This window comes from Monodon monoceros, unplaced genomic scaffold, assembly GCF_005190385.1.
Source record: "Monodon monoceros isolate NGI ecotype Baffin Bay Population unplaced genomic scaffold, NGI_Narwhal_1 Super_Scaffold_11, whole genome shotgun sequence".
Taxonomy (NCBI): Eukaryota; Metazoa; Chordata; class Mammalia; order Artiodactyla; family Monodontidae; genus Monodon; species Monodon monoceros.
In genome coordinates, this window is record NW_021703767.1 from 71297467 (window position 1) to 71314201 (window position 16735).

Genomic DNA, 16735 nt, shown 5'->3' on the forward strand with positions numbered 1-16735 from the left:
TTCAGGAATATTATTTGAGAATATGCTGTTATACGGAGCACTGTGTTAAGTATTTCAGGGCCAAACAGAAGAATTAGACACGATCTCATTTCCTCACACCGAGATATTATAATCTAGTGGTACATACAAACGTATATGTATACAGAGGAAACATGAAGAACAATTGAGCTACTCATGGCCAACTGCAGAATGATGTCATGTAAGCTTAGCGCTCTATTGAGGGGCTTAAATGCAGTAGATTGATCATTGTGTAGGTTTAATTAGGAAAAGGTCTTTCACTAGGCATCAAAGGAAGTGAGGGATGAGACTTATCAGAACAATCTTGTTTTCGTGACTTGAATAGGCAGTATCTGCTTTTCTTGAACATGACTGTTATGTTTCACATTCTCCCCATTAAAAGTATTTGGGTAGATGAGGTCTCTAGAGATTTAGGCATATCATTATTAGAAATTCTTTTCAAAATTCTTTCTTGGAAATAGACTTTGGAAAGTCTGCCATAGTTTCCTAAAATTATGTTTGAGAGTTCTTTAGTAAAGATCATGTTGAATAGCTCCATGAAAATTTGTTGTTTACCAGGCATCTCCGGGGAGTTGCCAAACCATAGAGAAGTTCTTTTTTTCCTCTGTGCCACCGGACAGGAAGGGAGTCTTTCCGTGAAACTTTGTTAAGGACATGGAAGACTTCTCACATTCAGTGGTTAATAGCAATAGTGGTCAGATGTTAGAAGCAAAGTTTCAATTCCACATACATTTAATGAGTAACCTCTATGACCTAAATTCTGTGTTAGGTACTGATTCTGGTATTAAAAAAAGGCTAGATAGAGTTCTTGACTCTGAGAGTTTATCATTTAAGAGCACTTGAGATTTAGAGAATGAGAGAAATTGGAGTAATTTGTTGCTGCTTGGTAGAGAGTGTGTCCCTGTTTGCCTTAGAATGCTTCACTTTCTCCTAAACTGCTTTGCACTAAATGTGAATTTGTGTTTCCACCTGGATTTGTAGCCACTTTGACCTTCTCAATGCTATGCATAATGTCACCAATTCAGTCTGTTGTGACTTGAACAGAGCCAAACTATAAATTGTATGTAAAGCTTCACCTGGACTCTGCTCCGTATCCTGCATAGAATGTAGCACCTAGCTGCTGCCCTGAGTGCTTAGCTGGCAATAGCTTGGACTGATTTCCATTATTATCCCTTACCTCCTCCCTTTCCATTTCCTGCTCCCCTTAACTCTTGTTTGCGTTTAGATGCTGACATCAGAAGGAGCACACTCTCAAACGACAAATCATGTGTTTCCTCCCAGTCCTTGTAAGTACTTTTTTTTTTTTAATACAACTTTGGGATATGTCGAGAAACAAACCCAGGTCTTGGCATATGGATGGGAAGGCCATGGGATGAAGCCATCTGAATTCACAAAGAGGCAAGTTTAATGTGACAGGCCTGCCTGATGGTGGTGAGTCCAGGGAAGAGAGCAGAAGATCATGGGATCAAACAGGCTGGGCTCCGGTGGAGGCAAAGCTCGCAGTGTGGATTATTCCTTCTCTGCTAACTCTGATTATACCAGAGGCTCCCAGAAGATCAGTTCTCAAAAGAGAACAGTGATCGTGATTTCTGATTATGAAATCAGATTGAACAGGTTCCACGTAGACTCAGCTAGAGGAAATAGTAGTTCATGTGGGAGTGACAATAGTCTTCATAGTCCACAAAGCAGTTTGACTCACTCTATTTTGTAAACAGGTGTTGTCATCTCCATTTTGCAATTAAAGAAAGTGAAGTTTAGGGCTTCCCTGGTGGCGCAGTGGCTAAGAATCCGCCTGCCAATGCAGGGGACACGGGTTCGAGCCCTGGTCCGGGAAGATCCCACATGCCGCGGAGCAAGTAAGCCCGTGCACCACAACTACTAAGCCTGTGCTCTAGAGCTCGTGAGCCACAACTACTGAAGCCCGCGTGCCTAGAGCCCATGCTCCACAACAAGAGAAGCCACCGCAATGAGAAGTCCGCGCACCGCGACAAAGAGTAATCCCCACTTGCTGCAACTAGAGAAAGCCCGCACGCAGCAACGAAGACCCGACGCAGCCAACAAATAAATAAATAAATGAATGAATAAATTAATTAATTAATTAAAAAAAAAAAGAAAGTGAAGTTTAGAGAAAGGATTTGACAGAATTCTTAAGTAGCAGTGGGATTTGAGCCTAAGTCTTAAAACTATGTGTGGACCTGTGTATTTTGCTCTATACTCACATGTCTGAGGATGATGAGAAAGGAAGCTGAGTGGACTGGGGGTGCTGTGAGTGTTCTCTCAGTCCATAAATCAGTGTGTATGGTATTGGGTCCTGAAGTTAGGGCTCCCATCCTCCTGTCTCTTCTCTATGCTCAGTCTTCCTTGACTCTCTGTTTCAGCTCTCACTGCTTCCTACACTCCACGTCTGCTGAGGCAGTGGCCATGGGGCTCCTGAAGCAGTTTGAGGGGATGCAGCTCCCAGCCGCCTCAGAGCTAGAGTGGCTTGTTCCAGAGCACGATGCCCCTCAGAAGGTACATTCTTCAAGTCTTTTTCTCCACCCAGCGTCGAGCCCCAGGAGGCTGTGAGCCTTTCTGATACTGTTCTCCTTTATTACACGTCTCCAGTTTAGAATGAGCCTCCATGTTTCCTTCCTTACTTTTAGAAGCCATTCATTACAAATGTATGTCGGATAAATGAAGGAATGCGTGCACGCTTGCCTAGGTTTCCCCTAGCCATCGTCAGGATAGGAGATAACGGCTCCTCCAGTGTCCTTATTCCACATGACTGCTCACTAGACCCGGGGGCAGCACTCCTGTGTTGTGACCACCTTGAGACACTGGAAAAGTGAACTATTCAGGTTCTTCTTTGCTCTGCAGTTGAATAAGGCATGAAGCACCCTGGCACACCAAGGGTCCCGGGCTGGATTCAGGGACAGCATTATCAAGGGGTGCTACCACACTGGGATGCCATTTCTGTTCCTTTTGATTCTTGGAACCCAAGACCCTCACTTCTAGTAGCCTGGTGCCTTATCATTTATTTCGAGGGCCAAGGTTCCCTGAAGCCCTTGCTTATGGTGTTCCTGAAACGGCTTTCATTAATTATGCTTCTGCCATGGCCAGAAGGGTCAAGCATATGTATTCCCCCAGATTGTCCGTGGTGGATCACCCTGTGCTTTTCTCCTGCAGCTCCTGCCCATCCCTGACTCACTGCCCATCTCACCAGATGACGGGCAGCATGCTGACATCTACAAGCTACGTATTCGTGTTCGAGGCAACCTGGAGTGGGCCCCACCCCGGCCTCAGATAATTTTTAATGTTCATCCAGCCCCAACGTGAGTAGTCAGTGGCCGTGCCATTTGGCAAACAGATACATTCTCTTTGGATTGTCAGAGCCTTCTCTTCACCCTATTGTCCCTACCTGCTGCTGTACCTCCCATACAATTCTAAAAGGCAGAGGGAGAGAGTTACCTACTTGTCTGCGAGTTTTTTTTTTTTTAATATTTATTCATTTATTTATTTTGGCTGCGCCGAGTCTTAGTTGCAGTATGCGGACTCTTAGTTGCGGCATGCATGTGGGATCTAGTTCCCCGACCAGTGATCGAACCTGGGCCCCCTGCATTGGGAGCACAGAGTCTTACCCACTTGACCACAAGGGAAGTCCCTTGTCTGCGAGTTTTACTCTTAGTCCTTCCATTCCTTCCCAGAGCTAACCAGAAATGAGGTCTTTTTTTTTTTTTCGGCGGTACGTGGGCTTTTCACTGTTGTGGCCTCTCCCGTTGCGGAGCACAGGCTCTGCACGCGAAGGCTCAGTGGCCATGGCTCATGGGCCCGGCCGCTCCGCGGCATGTGGGATCTTCCCGGACCGGGGCGCGAACCCATGTCCCCTGCATCAGCAGGTGGACTCTCAACCACTGCGCCACCAGGGAAGCCCCAGAAATGAGCTCTTTTATCACTGGCCTCCCAACCTATTGCTTTGCTCCCAATAGTTTTATGAGCTTTTTTTTTTTTTTTTTCCTCAAGATGGATGGATGCTTTTCTTTCCTTTTGTGCTCTCCTCTTTACTATTTCTCACCTCTTACATTTGTACAGAAAGTGTGGTTCATTACTGGGGAGAGTCACTGCCTAGACCTAAATTCTAACCTTACAATCCTTGGTTTAAATTGGTTCTCCCAATAGGTTCATTTTGTCCAACTCTAAAAAAATAGGTGAATTCCCCTCTCTTCCCATCCTTATGGGAGCCCTGTATTTGTATCCCCATCCTTTACGTCTCAGAGACCTCATGCAGCTGGTATCTGCCAATCCCCTCTCCTTCCCGTTTCCTCAGGAGGAAAATCGCTGTGGCCAAGCAGAATTACCGCTGTGCAGGATGTGGCATCCGGAGTGACCCTGGTGAGCGTCTTCTCTGACCTCCCCTGCTGCCTCCAAGGGCTTTACCCTGTCACACACCTGGGCGAGGGAGCTGGTCAGAGAAGTAGTAAGAGGAGGTGACAGAGCAGAACTGGGGAAAGGGAAAGAAGAGGCCTGGAGGACGGAAAGGGGTACTACTAGGCAGCAGTACTGGTAATCAGAGGGCAATGATTTCTGGGAGCCCATTACCAGGATTGTGCCCTGGAGAACGTTGTGTGCCCTCAGCCAGGTCCTTGGAGGCTGGATCTTCCCAACTCCGGCAGCACTTGTTTCCTCAGCGGCCTCCAGGCTGGGACACAGAAACTACAGGCCCCACTGTGTCGGTTTCTGGCAGCTTTGGGAGCTCAAACAGAGGTGGCTGGAGCCCACTGGCCATCCCTTCCTCCTCTTTCAAAAGGAACAGCCGGGCTGCCTCACCAGCTTATAGATGGGAAAGCCACCTCTGACCTTCTGACTTTCCGTCGTTTTCAGATTACATCAAGCGGCTGCGGTACTGCGAGTACTTGGGCAAGTACTTCTGTCAGTGCTGCCACGAGAATGCCCAGATGGTTATCCCCAGCCGAGTTCTGCGCAAGTGGGACTTCAGCAAGTACTACATCAGCAACTTCTCCAAGGACCTGCTCATTAAGATCTGGAACGATCCTCTCTTCAATGTGCAGGACATCAACAGTGCCCTCTATAGGAAGGTCAAGCTGCTCAATCAAGTCCGGGTAAGACCCTTGAAAAGGTCACGTCGTAGATTACCCTCTGTTCATAGAGGTTGCCCAATATCACCACACTCCTCTTTGTCGCTATGGTAGCGCTGTGACCATCTCATCATTCTCACTTTCTGTACGTACTTCTTCATGCCATTTTCGAGGTATCTGTCTAGTTAGAGTCTCGAACCTGGCAAGGCAGCTTGAAAGCTATAGATAACGATGGCAAAAGCAGGATTTCTCCCTTCCCTGAAAATGTTACTGAACGGAGAATGGGGTGTCGGGTTGGAAGTTCGGATTCTGGACTTCTCAGCAGCTCCCAGCTGTGTATGTGATCTGGGCAGACTGACCTAGCAGAGGGCCCTGCCCTGACTGGGGGTGCCTTTGAAGCGAGTTGTCGAGTTACAGGTATAGAGAACAGTCTGGCTTTGGCTGCCTCGTGCAAAGCCTCCAGACACGCAGGGTTTAAAGGTACTGGCCTTTCTAACGGTGGTTTCTCTCCTCTTTACACCCCTCTGACTCCCCACCTACCACCACAATGCCATTCTCTTCAGCTGCTGCGGGTCCAGCTGTGTCACATGAAGAATATGTTCAAGACGTGCCGACTGGCCAAAGAGTAAGTCTTGTGTGGAGGCCAGAGGCCTCTGGCTGAGCTAATGTCTCTGAAAGAAACATGTCCCAGCATTTGGCCCTTGTTATGTGAAGCAGGAGAGTAGGGGGATCTTGCAGAAAATTCCAGAAATGGTCAATGAGAAGCCTACAGCAGTAACTGTGTCTGTGTCCCTCTCTCTGGAAGGGGAGATCTGGTTATTCTACCCAGGGCAGGCCCACCACTCTTTGCAGGCTGACATGCATCACTACAGAAGGGCGTAAAAGTCACTTCTGCCCTCCAGACACCTGGTGGTATGGAGGGTTGAGGTGGCCTGGGCTGGCTGAATGTTACCCACCCTCAGTACTCTGCCTAGGACGCTTTTCTTCCCTATCCTGCTTCTGGATAGAAATCCTTCTGCCCTGATGTGCCACACAAAGTGTTCGTTCTCCGCTCCCACCCACTTCCCCTCATTTCCTGCAGGCTTCTGGACTTCTTTGACACAGTTCCAGGCCACCTGACAGAGGATCTCCACCTGTACTCGCTGAATGACCTGACTGCAGCCAGGAAGGGAGAGCTGGGGCCCCGGCTCGCTGACCTCACCAGGGCGGGGGCTGCCCACGTAGAGCTATGCATGGTAAGAAACTCTCACTTTAACGTGCTGCTGGGCCCTTGCTTAGGGACACCGAGAGTAGCGTGCATCCAGGGTTCTTGGCATTTAGTTCCAGGAAGTTGAATTGGCTTGTCAACACTGTGAGAAAAACTGTACAGGATTGCTCTTCCCTGGGTTGCTGAACAGCTAAATCATCCAACTCTAAGGAACCTAGAATTAGAAGACGATCTGGTGCTGGCATTTCTCCTAGGAAACGGGCAGGGCTAAGCAGGCCTTCACTAAAGAATTGTCATGATGTGAGAGGAGGACCCTGGATTAGATTCTGGAGAGGGACTGGGTCTTGGCTTTATCATTTTCAATCACTGTGATCAAAGGAAATACTTTGCCCTCTCTGAGGTAAGCCTCAATTTTCTTGTCTCTAAAATGGAGATAATGATTAATACCCACTGTCCTTTCCTCTCAGTATTTTTGAGGATTGATGAAATAATTTATGTGGAAGCATTGTGTAAACTTAAGTATTCTGTAGATGCAAGTTATCATTGTTCTTGATGTATCCAACATACCAGAAATTCATAAATTCCATATTTAGAATTTCCTATCTTAGAATATGTCCAGTTTGTGTTCCTGTAACAGTCCCAGAATTAGAGCTTAAAATAGGGCATATGTAGAAGTCCCATGTAGCAGGGGGCATTGGAAAGACTTCACTGTAACCTGACTCAAGGCTGGGTGTTATTTTGGAGAACTGTACTTGCCTTTACATTTTACCTTAATTGGTTGTGTTTCCTATTTCAAAATTAAATCATTACCCAGGCTGGAATTTTGACTTTAGGAAGCCCTTTGTTCCTTCCTTCTTTTCATCTCTTCTTTGAGAACCACTCTCACGGCTGGAGTTTCTCAAACTCATGCCTCTCTTGTCTTCACCTTAAAGCTTTGTCTAACACTGCCCGGCAACACTGCCCAGCCCTGGCCCCAGTTTGGCTATCATGCTAAGTCCAGCCTGGGTCTCTTTCCTGAAGGTGGGAGAACACGTTCGAGTCCCTCAAGACTTATTTATATTTTGCTCCTCCCCTCGCTTGTGTTCACCCTCTTGGCCAGTTCCTGTGGTGTGCTTTGCCTCATTTTGCTGCCTGTGTCTTTCCTCTCCAGCTCTGCCAAGCCAAGGGCTTCATCTGTGAGTTCTGTCAGAATGCGGATGACATCATCTTTCCCTTTGAGCTCCATAAGTGCCGGACCTGTGAAGGTGAGGGCTGGTGCCCGGTGTGGGGTGGGCAAACAAGACAGAACACAAGGCTCATTTATTTCCCGTCAGCCACCCCTACTAGTAAGAGTTTGGTTTGGTTCAGCAGCTCCCTGTGTTTCCCCACAGGTGCACCAAGCCGTGGTGTGAGAAGGGTTACGGCGGTGACTTGCTTCCAGTTCGAGATAATACAAATTGTTCTTTTCTCTCTCCCCTTCCCAACTTGAATAGAGTGTAAAGCGTGTTACCATAAAGCTTGTTTCAAGTCTGGAAACTGTCCCCGCTGTGAGCGGCTGCAGGCCCGGCGGGAGTTGCTGGCCAAGCAGAGCCTGGAGTCCTACATGTCAGACTCTGAGGAAGAACCCACCGAGGCCTTGGCCCTGGAGGCCGCCATCCTGGAGACCACCTGAAGAAAGCACGTAAAGCGCTCTTCCTAGGGGCTAGGGTCACACAAAGTGCAGAACTGAGCCACCTTTTTAAGGACTTTCCCCACTTGTTTTTTTTTTTTAATTATTATCATCATTATTAATTTTTACGACCTGTCTAATGTCCATGTACAGTCAACCTTATTTAGGTTGGTGGGGTCCAGTCTGTTGTGACAATTTATAGGTACCAAGTATTTCCATCAGAACTGACACATGGGTCCCTAAGTGAAGCTTCTAGTGCCTCTGTCAGGAAAATGGACAGGGAGACCCAGTTCTTCCGACATCCATGGCCTTCTCCACTTGGACCAGATCTGGTTTCAGCTGCATCTCAAGTACCATTTCCAGTTTTATTTTGTTGTAATTCTGGAGCTTCTGAGCCAGGCCTTTCTCAGCGAACTCACTTCTCCTTTGCTGCTGAAACAGGAGGATGGAGTTTTCTCTCTCCCAGTCCTGGAATAGGGTCAGACTGCCCTGAGGAGAAGCAGCAGAGAATGGGACTACATCATGGGCATTCTTATTTAGGTGTTTTTGAGGCCATAAAAACAGCATTATTGCTACCTTAGAATTTTCAGAGACCTCAAGGAGGCAGTGATGACTTCCTTGTTTGAAATATTCTAGGCATAGATGATGTCACAGGCTGACTTTCTTTATCTACCGTGGGGGACTTGACACGAAGAACAGAACTGATACTTAGACCAGGCCCATTTCTAGCATAAGTGACGCTACAACTCTGTTGTTTAAGGAGCATTTATTCAGTCAGAGGGGCTGTTGGCCTCCTCTTAGGTGATCAGGTCCCTTTTAGTCAACATAGCTCTGGTGCAGGTTTGATCTTTCAAGCTCAGGCAAGTCCCTGACACCATCCTAAACTGAGGACAGAAACCCCATCCACCATTTTATCAGTGGGTCTCTTGCCACTGTGTCCTCTGTTAGGTGGCCAGTGTGGTTCTGAGTAGAAGCCTGGCCCAACTCCGTGCTCTCCCTCCGCTCCTGAAGCACAGCTGGTACCCTCCCTGGTGGCTGATCTCTTGCGTTAGTTTCTTTTGTCAAAGTTGAGGAAAAAGCTTCTTGCTACTCTTTAGCCTGGTGATATTCATATGTTCACTCATCCTTTTCTTATTACTAACTTTAACACACACACGCACACACACACACACACCCTTTTTTAATGTGTGTTTTGATGGGAAAAGTTTTTGCTGGGACCGAGTATATGTTTGTCATATTCTTTAAGTTGCTGTACTTCCTGACCTGTGTGTAAAACACTGGTCAGGATCACTTGCTCTGAGGGCTGGCAGCTCTGTGAACTAAAGCCCAGAGCAGTTTTGTTTTGGGACTGACTTCTTCCTGGATGCCTGTCTTTCCATAGTTGGTTGCTTGTAAGAAAAACTTGCTGTGGGTGCTGCCCCAGGAAGCGGAACAGAAAGTTGCACATGGTTGGTGGAAGCTGATGAGTGCCTGAGTTGGAGGCAACCAGGAGTCTCACAGGAAGTCGAAGGGGCAGTAAAGTAATAGCCAGAGCTGAGGCTCCACCAGGACAAGAGGGCGCGGGGAGGAATTGACCTCTGGTGTTGGTCCCTCTGCTTCAGACTTGGGATCTGAAGGCTACTTCAGGCTGTTCTCCCTTCAGTTCGCGGGTGGGGCGGAGGGGCTGTGAAAGCCAAGGCCTCCAGCCCAGCCCAGTTTTGAAGGGCGGGCTAGAAGCTCCCTTGTCCTTCAAGGAGCTTTGGGAATGACCCTGTGAGACTCAAGTCTCACTGAGGATTAGGCCTCGGATTCAGACTAAGGGCTTTGTGAAGATGGTGAGCTCTACTTCCACTTTTGGTTTAAATTACATGTCTAGCTCCTTACTCCAAGTCACTACACTGGAGGAGAGATATACCCTTATTATTGTCGTGTGTGTTTCATATAGCATAGGATCAAAGGATGGAAGATGCTGACACTGTTTCTAAAGCTGGGCTCAACAATCTCACCCTCCTGGTTTTTCACTTATTTTTCTCCACCTCTCTCACCTCATCCCTTTAGGTTGCATATCTGTTTTAGTGACCCTGACACTGTGCTGTCATCACTGTCCAAATACCCATTTATTTATTTATTTGAGAGTAGGTGGGGAGAGGAAAGAGGATGGGGTTTTTTGAAAGCACTTTGCAACTTATCAGTATCTGAAAATCCCTGCTGTTGTGGGGAGAAGCTTTGAATGCACTGAAGAGAGTTCCTTCTGAATGAAATGGGAAGGAAGAAGTGTTTTTTTCTAGAAATAAAGGGAAAAAGAAGTTTGCTTACAAGGTGGAGACAAGATTTAAGACATAGCAGAAGAGTGGAAGGCAAATATTTTCCACTTAAATGAGGCTGTTATTGACTTTCTCTACCAAAGCTTTAGAGCTTCTGTTGAATTAACATAAAAGGAGCAAGAGTCTAAATGGAGATGTTCTGGGGTGTGTACAACTCGTGTTCCAAACTAGGTTTCTACCTGTTATAATTCATACACAGCCTGACAGTTCATTGTCGTCATTAATAAACTAAGGAAATGAAATTCTGCCTTTTATTTGCCTGCCTTGACTATCAGGAACTGGTATGGAGTGTCCACTATAAAGCAGGCGTGTCTGAAAATTCAGGAAGTTTCTGTATATTAATGCAAAGAAAACTGGACCTTACAAGTCAGGAAAAATAGATTGGAATGCTTTGTCACTGACTTGCTGTGTGACCTTGAGCAGATCACTTCACCTCTCTAGATTTCTATGTCTTTGTGTATGAAGCACTTTGTGGCATTTTCCAATGCACGGGGTGTGCCCCCTACCTGTCCCCTTGGTGTAGCTGTCGCTTAAAGCGAGGTAAATCTTCCTCTCCACAACATATGAATTGTCTTAGATGCTTCAGTTCCCACTTCTGTGAACAACCAGCTCTGAGTTTCTCTTTCATGCTCCTGGCCTGCTGGAGCTCCAGCTCTACCCTGCAACTTTCTGAACACTTCCCCCTTCGATGTCCCTTGCTTAGCTCCAACCAGTATGTCTAAAACCAACATAAGTATCATATTTCCCCAAACCTAACCATTAGTCACCCCGGTTTGAAAATTTAGTTTCTTCCTCTCTGAGTCAGGTGGCACTTTTGGCTGGGAAAGCATTATCTCCTTCCCCACCCCCTGTCGTCAAGTTATGTTGATTTTTCTCTTTAAAGTAAATGTACCTCATTCCTTTTCTACCACTAGCACGCAATTTCAGCTTCTTAAATCTCAACCATCGCCAGCCACTGCCGTCTCTTCCTATTTAATCATCCGTCTAATACTTGGGTACCTACTGTGTGCTGGTTCCTGTCCTAGGCTCTGGGGCTATCGCATGGAGCAAAACAGAGACAGTCCCTGCCCCTTAAGGCACTCAGGGTCTTGTGGGGGAGACAGACATTGCCCAAAGTTACCAAAGTGAATATGTAATTACAAGCTGTAATATCTATGAAGAAAAAGAGTCAATGCAGTTAAAAAAATAAATAACGAGGATACCTAATTTAGATTGGAGAGAAGTAAGGCCCCTGAGAAGGTGATACTTCCACCAAGACCCCCAAAATGAGGCTCAGAGTAGGGAGAAAAGGGCTCCAGACTGGGACTAGCATATACTGATGGTCCTAAGACAGAAGGAGTTTGGGCAAGGAACTGCAAGAAGGACTTACTAAGAATTTCAGATTGTATTGTAAGAACATGGGGCACCAAAGATTTTAGATTTTATTCTGAGAACATTGGAAAGCCATTGAAGAGTTTTAATCAGAGGAGTGAGTGATCTGGTTAAAATGTCAGCATCCGCTTTGCAGAAAATAGAGTAAAACACGAGTAGAAGCGGTAGATATCCTAAGGAGATGGCTGCGGTAGTTCAGGAGAGGAATTATGTTCGTTTGGATGAGGGTGTGGCATAGCACTGTCACTGTCACCTCATTAGCCCAAAACCTCTAAAAACAAGATAAATTCCAAATGTTTTGTTCTGACTCTGACATTTTTAAGCAGGGAGCAAAAGGCTGGGGGTGGGGGAGTGGGGCAAGATATTAGAAAGATGCTGGGATACATTACAGAATCCAAGGAAAGTTAACAACTAAGTTTCAGGAAGGGCAGAGACCAGGGCAGCTCTAGAACCTCAGCTGCAGGACTTGCCATCCTCTTGAGTCTGCTGCCAGCGAGGCAGGCCAGACAGTAGACTTACGGCTGTGCTGGGGACTCCCTACTGAGGATTGGGGGTACACCACAAAGAAAGGGGAACTGTGAGCTGGGCACTCATCCTTTCCGGCATTGACTTTGTTATTCATCATTTTCTGTGGCCCCAAATGTTTGTAGGTTTACTATACCCTCTAATGGTGTAAAGAGTAGGCATAATTTTTATAGCATCCTGGTTAAAGTGAGGCCCAACCCTACTTCCTTTTTCCTTTGAACGTTTGGCCTAGAGGATGGGAGAAGGGGATCAATATGCCCACCACCATATCCTGCTGGCTCTTCTACCTGGTCAACTACAGTCCTCTCCCATTTCTGATCTCCAGGGTATCAAACTGTTTGCTTTTAAAGCTTTAGTGAAGCAGCTGCCAGATGGTCCACGCATTCCAATTGTGAGCTTGACGTTCTTGGGATCAGAGATGAGTATGATAAAAAGGAAAAAGAATCTACCTAGCACTAGTATTCTAAGAGCGTGGAGAACACGAGGATGTGCTTTGCATATACCCTTGCCTCCCTCAATTCTGTGGACTTCTTCTGGGGGAGGAACGGAAAGCAGAGAGCTGTGCTCTGGTTTTGGATGTACACTTAATACCAGGCCAGCGAGGTGAGAGTTCCTGTGTTAAAAGAAACCTTGCATGGTCAGAAAGTTCTTAGGATGTAGGTGGGAGTTTTAGTGACCAGCCCTCCAAGAGGCTACAGCAGACCAGTAAGACTCAAGCCTGAAACATAGCACAGCACAGATATCCTGTAACCATTAGGCAACAAGCCCTAGGAAAGTCCTGTCCTTTTCTCTCACGGCTCCTGCAATTTCTCACCTGTTTTCCTTTTAAACAGTGATGCCTATAGTTCCCAAATGGTTTTATTTTCCCACTGGCCCACTGCAGGAACAGCCAGACTCCTGGCTTCGCCTTCAAGCTCCTGTTTCCACAGCAAGCACAAAACAGCACTAGCAGTGGTAAGGGGCAAACAGGGAAGTAAAAGGCACCTCTCTCTGCTCTGCCCCTCACTTCCCAGCCTGTTTCTACTTAGAAACTGAAGAAAGAAATTCAACCTAGATGCCAACAATGGGTCTGTCTACACAAAGGTCTAAAAGAAGAGTTGTATATGTCTCTCTTAACCACCGGAAGCCCTCAACCACAGAGCTAACCAAAAGAAACTTCCTGACAAGGTGAAAAGCAAGAATGAGGCCTGCAGAGGTAAAGGGAAAAACAGAGCTTCCCCTTTCTCTCTCTTTCTCTCCCTCCCTCTCTCTTTCTTTCTTCCTTATTTAATATTTAAATGTAGTTTTCTGATACATTCACATGCTTAAAATCCACAGAAAGATATACAATGAAAAGTCCCTCCCATTTCTGTAGCCATGTGTCCTGTTTCTGCCTCACCCTCTTCGGTAGCCACTCGTGACTTTTCTTTTTATCCTTACAGAGTTTCTTTATGCAAATACAAGCAAATTTTATATATATATATATATATCTCCTATTCTTCACACTTCTTTAAAAACTAGCATACTGTATACACATTTCTGTCTCTTGCTTTTTTTCTCCCTAACAGTATATCGTAGAGAATTTTCTATATCACTACATGAAGAGTTTCTATATTCTTTTTTATAGCTGTACATTTTCCATTATATGGATAGATTATAATGGATTCAACCATTTACCTATTGAGGAACATTTAAGTTGTTTCCAATCTTTTACTAATACAAACAACGCTACAGTGAAAAACCTGGTCATATGTCATTTCACATGGGTGCAAGCATATCCGTAGGATAAATTATCCAAAGTGGAATGGCTGGCATAAAAGATTCGTGCATTTGTAATTTTGATAAATGTTGCCAGATTGCCCTCCATAGTGGGAATAAGGAGATTGGAGCAGTGGGAAGGACAGAAAGCATTACTGTGGAGTCATACTCCCCTGCCTAAAACTCACCAGTATTTCTCTCCCCATAAAGTTTGGTTTCTTCTCCTGGCATGTAAAGGACCTTCAATACATGACCACACTTTAGCTTCATGGCCTGATCTCCTGCCACTCCCTGAACTACTAGCGGTTTCCTAAATACACCTTGATCTTTCCTCTTTTAAAGAAGGAACTCAGCTATATCACAGCGTTCCCTGCCTGCATTCTACTGTACCCACCCACTGTGAGCCCTTGGCACTCTCTCTAAACTTCCTGTTAGAGCACTTCTCACACAATCTTGTTATTTAGTATTTTCCCAAATAGAACAAACAAACAAGTAAATGAATGGAGTGAATGAATGAATGTAAGGAATTGCCTGTTCTATGTGGAGGCAAGTGGACAGATGAAATGACCCTTCGAGGGTCTTTCCTGACAAGGATTGCCTTTGCTACAGCAGTGGTCCTTCCTGTCCTCTTTAATCACCCTAAGCTCGTTAGTGTTCCCTCTGCAAAATCCCAATGATATCCCCAAAGACCCCACACGAGCCCTTCCAAATTAAGCCAGAAGAACCCATGCTGAGGTCTTAGGCAGAAAGGAGGCCCTGACAGGGTCAACCCATATTGGGGTCCTGTAGTCAGATGAATTTAGTCAGTTTTCCTCTTTGCCACATGGATCTCTGTAATGACTGTTCTTCACCTTTTTACTACCAGCAGGAGCAGGTCTGATTTCTTCCAACCTAAAGAGCCTCAACTCACACAAATCTGAGATGAATATGAAGCCAACTGACCCTGGGGCTCTCCAGTCTCACTGCACAATTTGTCTTTAGGGTGTCCCTGCTGTTTTTCCCCAGATCAGGGATCCACAGGGGACTCTACTACAGACCATTCTGGGGGTACCCATGCCTTCAGAGTCTGTGTGGGTTCAACTATTCATAATAGTTGGGTTCAACAAATAGACATGACCCTTCCTGGAGAGTGAGAAAACCACTTGGGAAACATTCTGTTCTTGATAGTTTTTCCCTCTCTGCCTGTCAGTGGGAAAAAGAATGATCAGAAGTACATTGTAGGACATGGGACAGGATTGTTCTGACCTTGCCTCTGATTACCTCCCGTCTTAGCTTTCTTATCTCTTTTCTTGCCAGCAAATATCTACAGTGATTACTTTCCCAAGTCTTGAAGTGATGAAAATGTCCTCATCTCCCTTCTCCTCCCTCAGCTTTGTCTGCGACTGTTTCTGTTTTGTTTTGTCCAGCAGCCATTATTAGAGTAGATAGCATTCCAAATGTACTTCACTCACTTTATTATTAAACTGTCAGCTTTTCCTTGCCAGGGACTAAACCAGGAGATACAAAGATATTTCTATGTCCTAAAAATACCCTAGGTATTTAAAAATTGTTATGTCTACAAGGTAAGCAGAGAGAAGAATGATAAAGCTGTTTGAAAGACTGCTGAAGTTGATAGAATATCCAAATGTTTTCGAATCAGAGATTAAAAAAAATAGCTTACAGTACAGAATCTTTACTTGTTCTGAGGTTCTTTGTTTATTACAAACTAGGTGTGGTTCACAGGAAGCCAAAGCTTGATTTCCAGCAAGTTCTCAAACTTCTCTTCTCAACATTTAACTTAGACTTGAGATCTTCATAGGCCAAGAGTGAGAAGACTGTTCAGCAGGGGAAAAAAAAAAAGGGCTACTGAGTTACATTGCCAGCCCAGCATTCATTCATTCATTTATTTATTCATTCGTCTATCCATCCATCCATCCCAAATAAACATCTATTGAATATATACTATGTTTCTGTATTCCAGACACCAGGCCAGATCTGGAATACAAAGAATCGTAGAACATTGTTTCAAAAGATGTTTACAGAAGCATAATTTATGAGAGTACAAAGTTAATGGAAAATATCCAGAAGTAGATGGCGATCATTAAAATGATGGTTATAAAGACCAGGATGAAAAAAAAAAAAAAAAAAAAAAAAGACCAGGATGGTAACATGAAAAAAACCTTATAACACAATGTTATATGAAACAAAAGAGAAAAAGTTTATGTCAAATATTTATGAGTCTATACTAATAAATAAAGAATTGAATAAATAAATAAATTGGGAAGAAGAGACAAATCTTCCTGACAGAATTCCAAACAATATATGTAAATCCTATGCCCCTCCAGGAGGTGGAGCTTAATCCCCTCTCCCCATGAGGGTGGACTGGAATTAGTGATTTGCTTTTAAAAAAAGGGCATGGAAATGGAGAAATAGCAGCTGTACAGTGGACAAAGCTGGCCAACGTTACCTTAACCAAGTGATCAAGGGTAACATCACCAGGGGTGCCGTTTGGATATTATGCACCCCTGTGATGAGATGGGCACATCGCCACGTGGTATTCTTTCCAAAAATCCATTGCCCCAGTCTAATCATGAGAAAAACATAACACAAACCCAATTTGAGGGACGTTCTACAAAATACCTGAACAGTACTCCTCAAAACTATCAAGGTCATGAAAAACGAGACTGAGTAACTATCACAGACCAAAAGAGCCTAAGGAGACATGACGACTAAATGCAATGTGCTATCCTAGATTGGATCCTGGAACAGAAAAGAGGACATTACTGGCAAAACCGGTAAAATCTGAATAAGTCTAGAGTTTAGTTAAAAGCAATGTACTATGTTGGTTTCTTAGTCTTGAAAGATGTAAGATGGT

General features: G+C 45.2%; 1 protein-coding gene across 5 annotated transcripts in view; it reads left to right on the forward strand.

Annotated features, from left to right (window-relative positions):
- The window catches only part of RUBCN (rubicon autophagy regulator), a 69153-nt gene extending 55572 nt beyond the window's left edge, over positions 1-13581 (forward strand). For all 5 annotated transcript variants that reach the window (XM_029214333.1, XM_029214335.1, XM_029214337.1 and 2 more), the window contains 9 exons: positions 1244-1304; positions 2397-2529; positions 3184-3329; positions 4322-4386; positions 4876-5114; positions 5654-5715; positions 6172-6325; positions 7448-7541; positions 7770-13581. In XM_029214333.1, coding sequence (XP_029070166.1) covers positions 1244-1304; positions 2397-2529; positions 3184-3329; positions 4322-4386; positions 4876-5114; positions 5654-5715; positions 6172-6325; positions 7448-7541; positions 7770-7948 — 1133 coding nt within the window. In that variant the 3' untranslated portion in view covers positions 7949-13581. The remainder of the gene's footprint in view (positions 1-1243; positions 1305-2396; positions 2530-3183; positions 3330-4321; positions 4387-4875; positions 5115-5653; positions 5716-6171; positions 6326-7447; positions 7542-7769) is intronic.
- The last annotated feature ends 3154 nt before the right edge of the window (positions 13582-16735 follow it).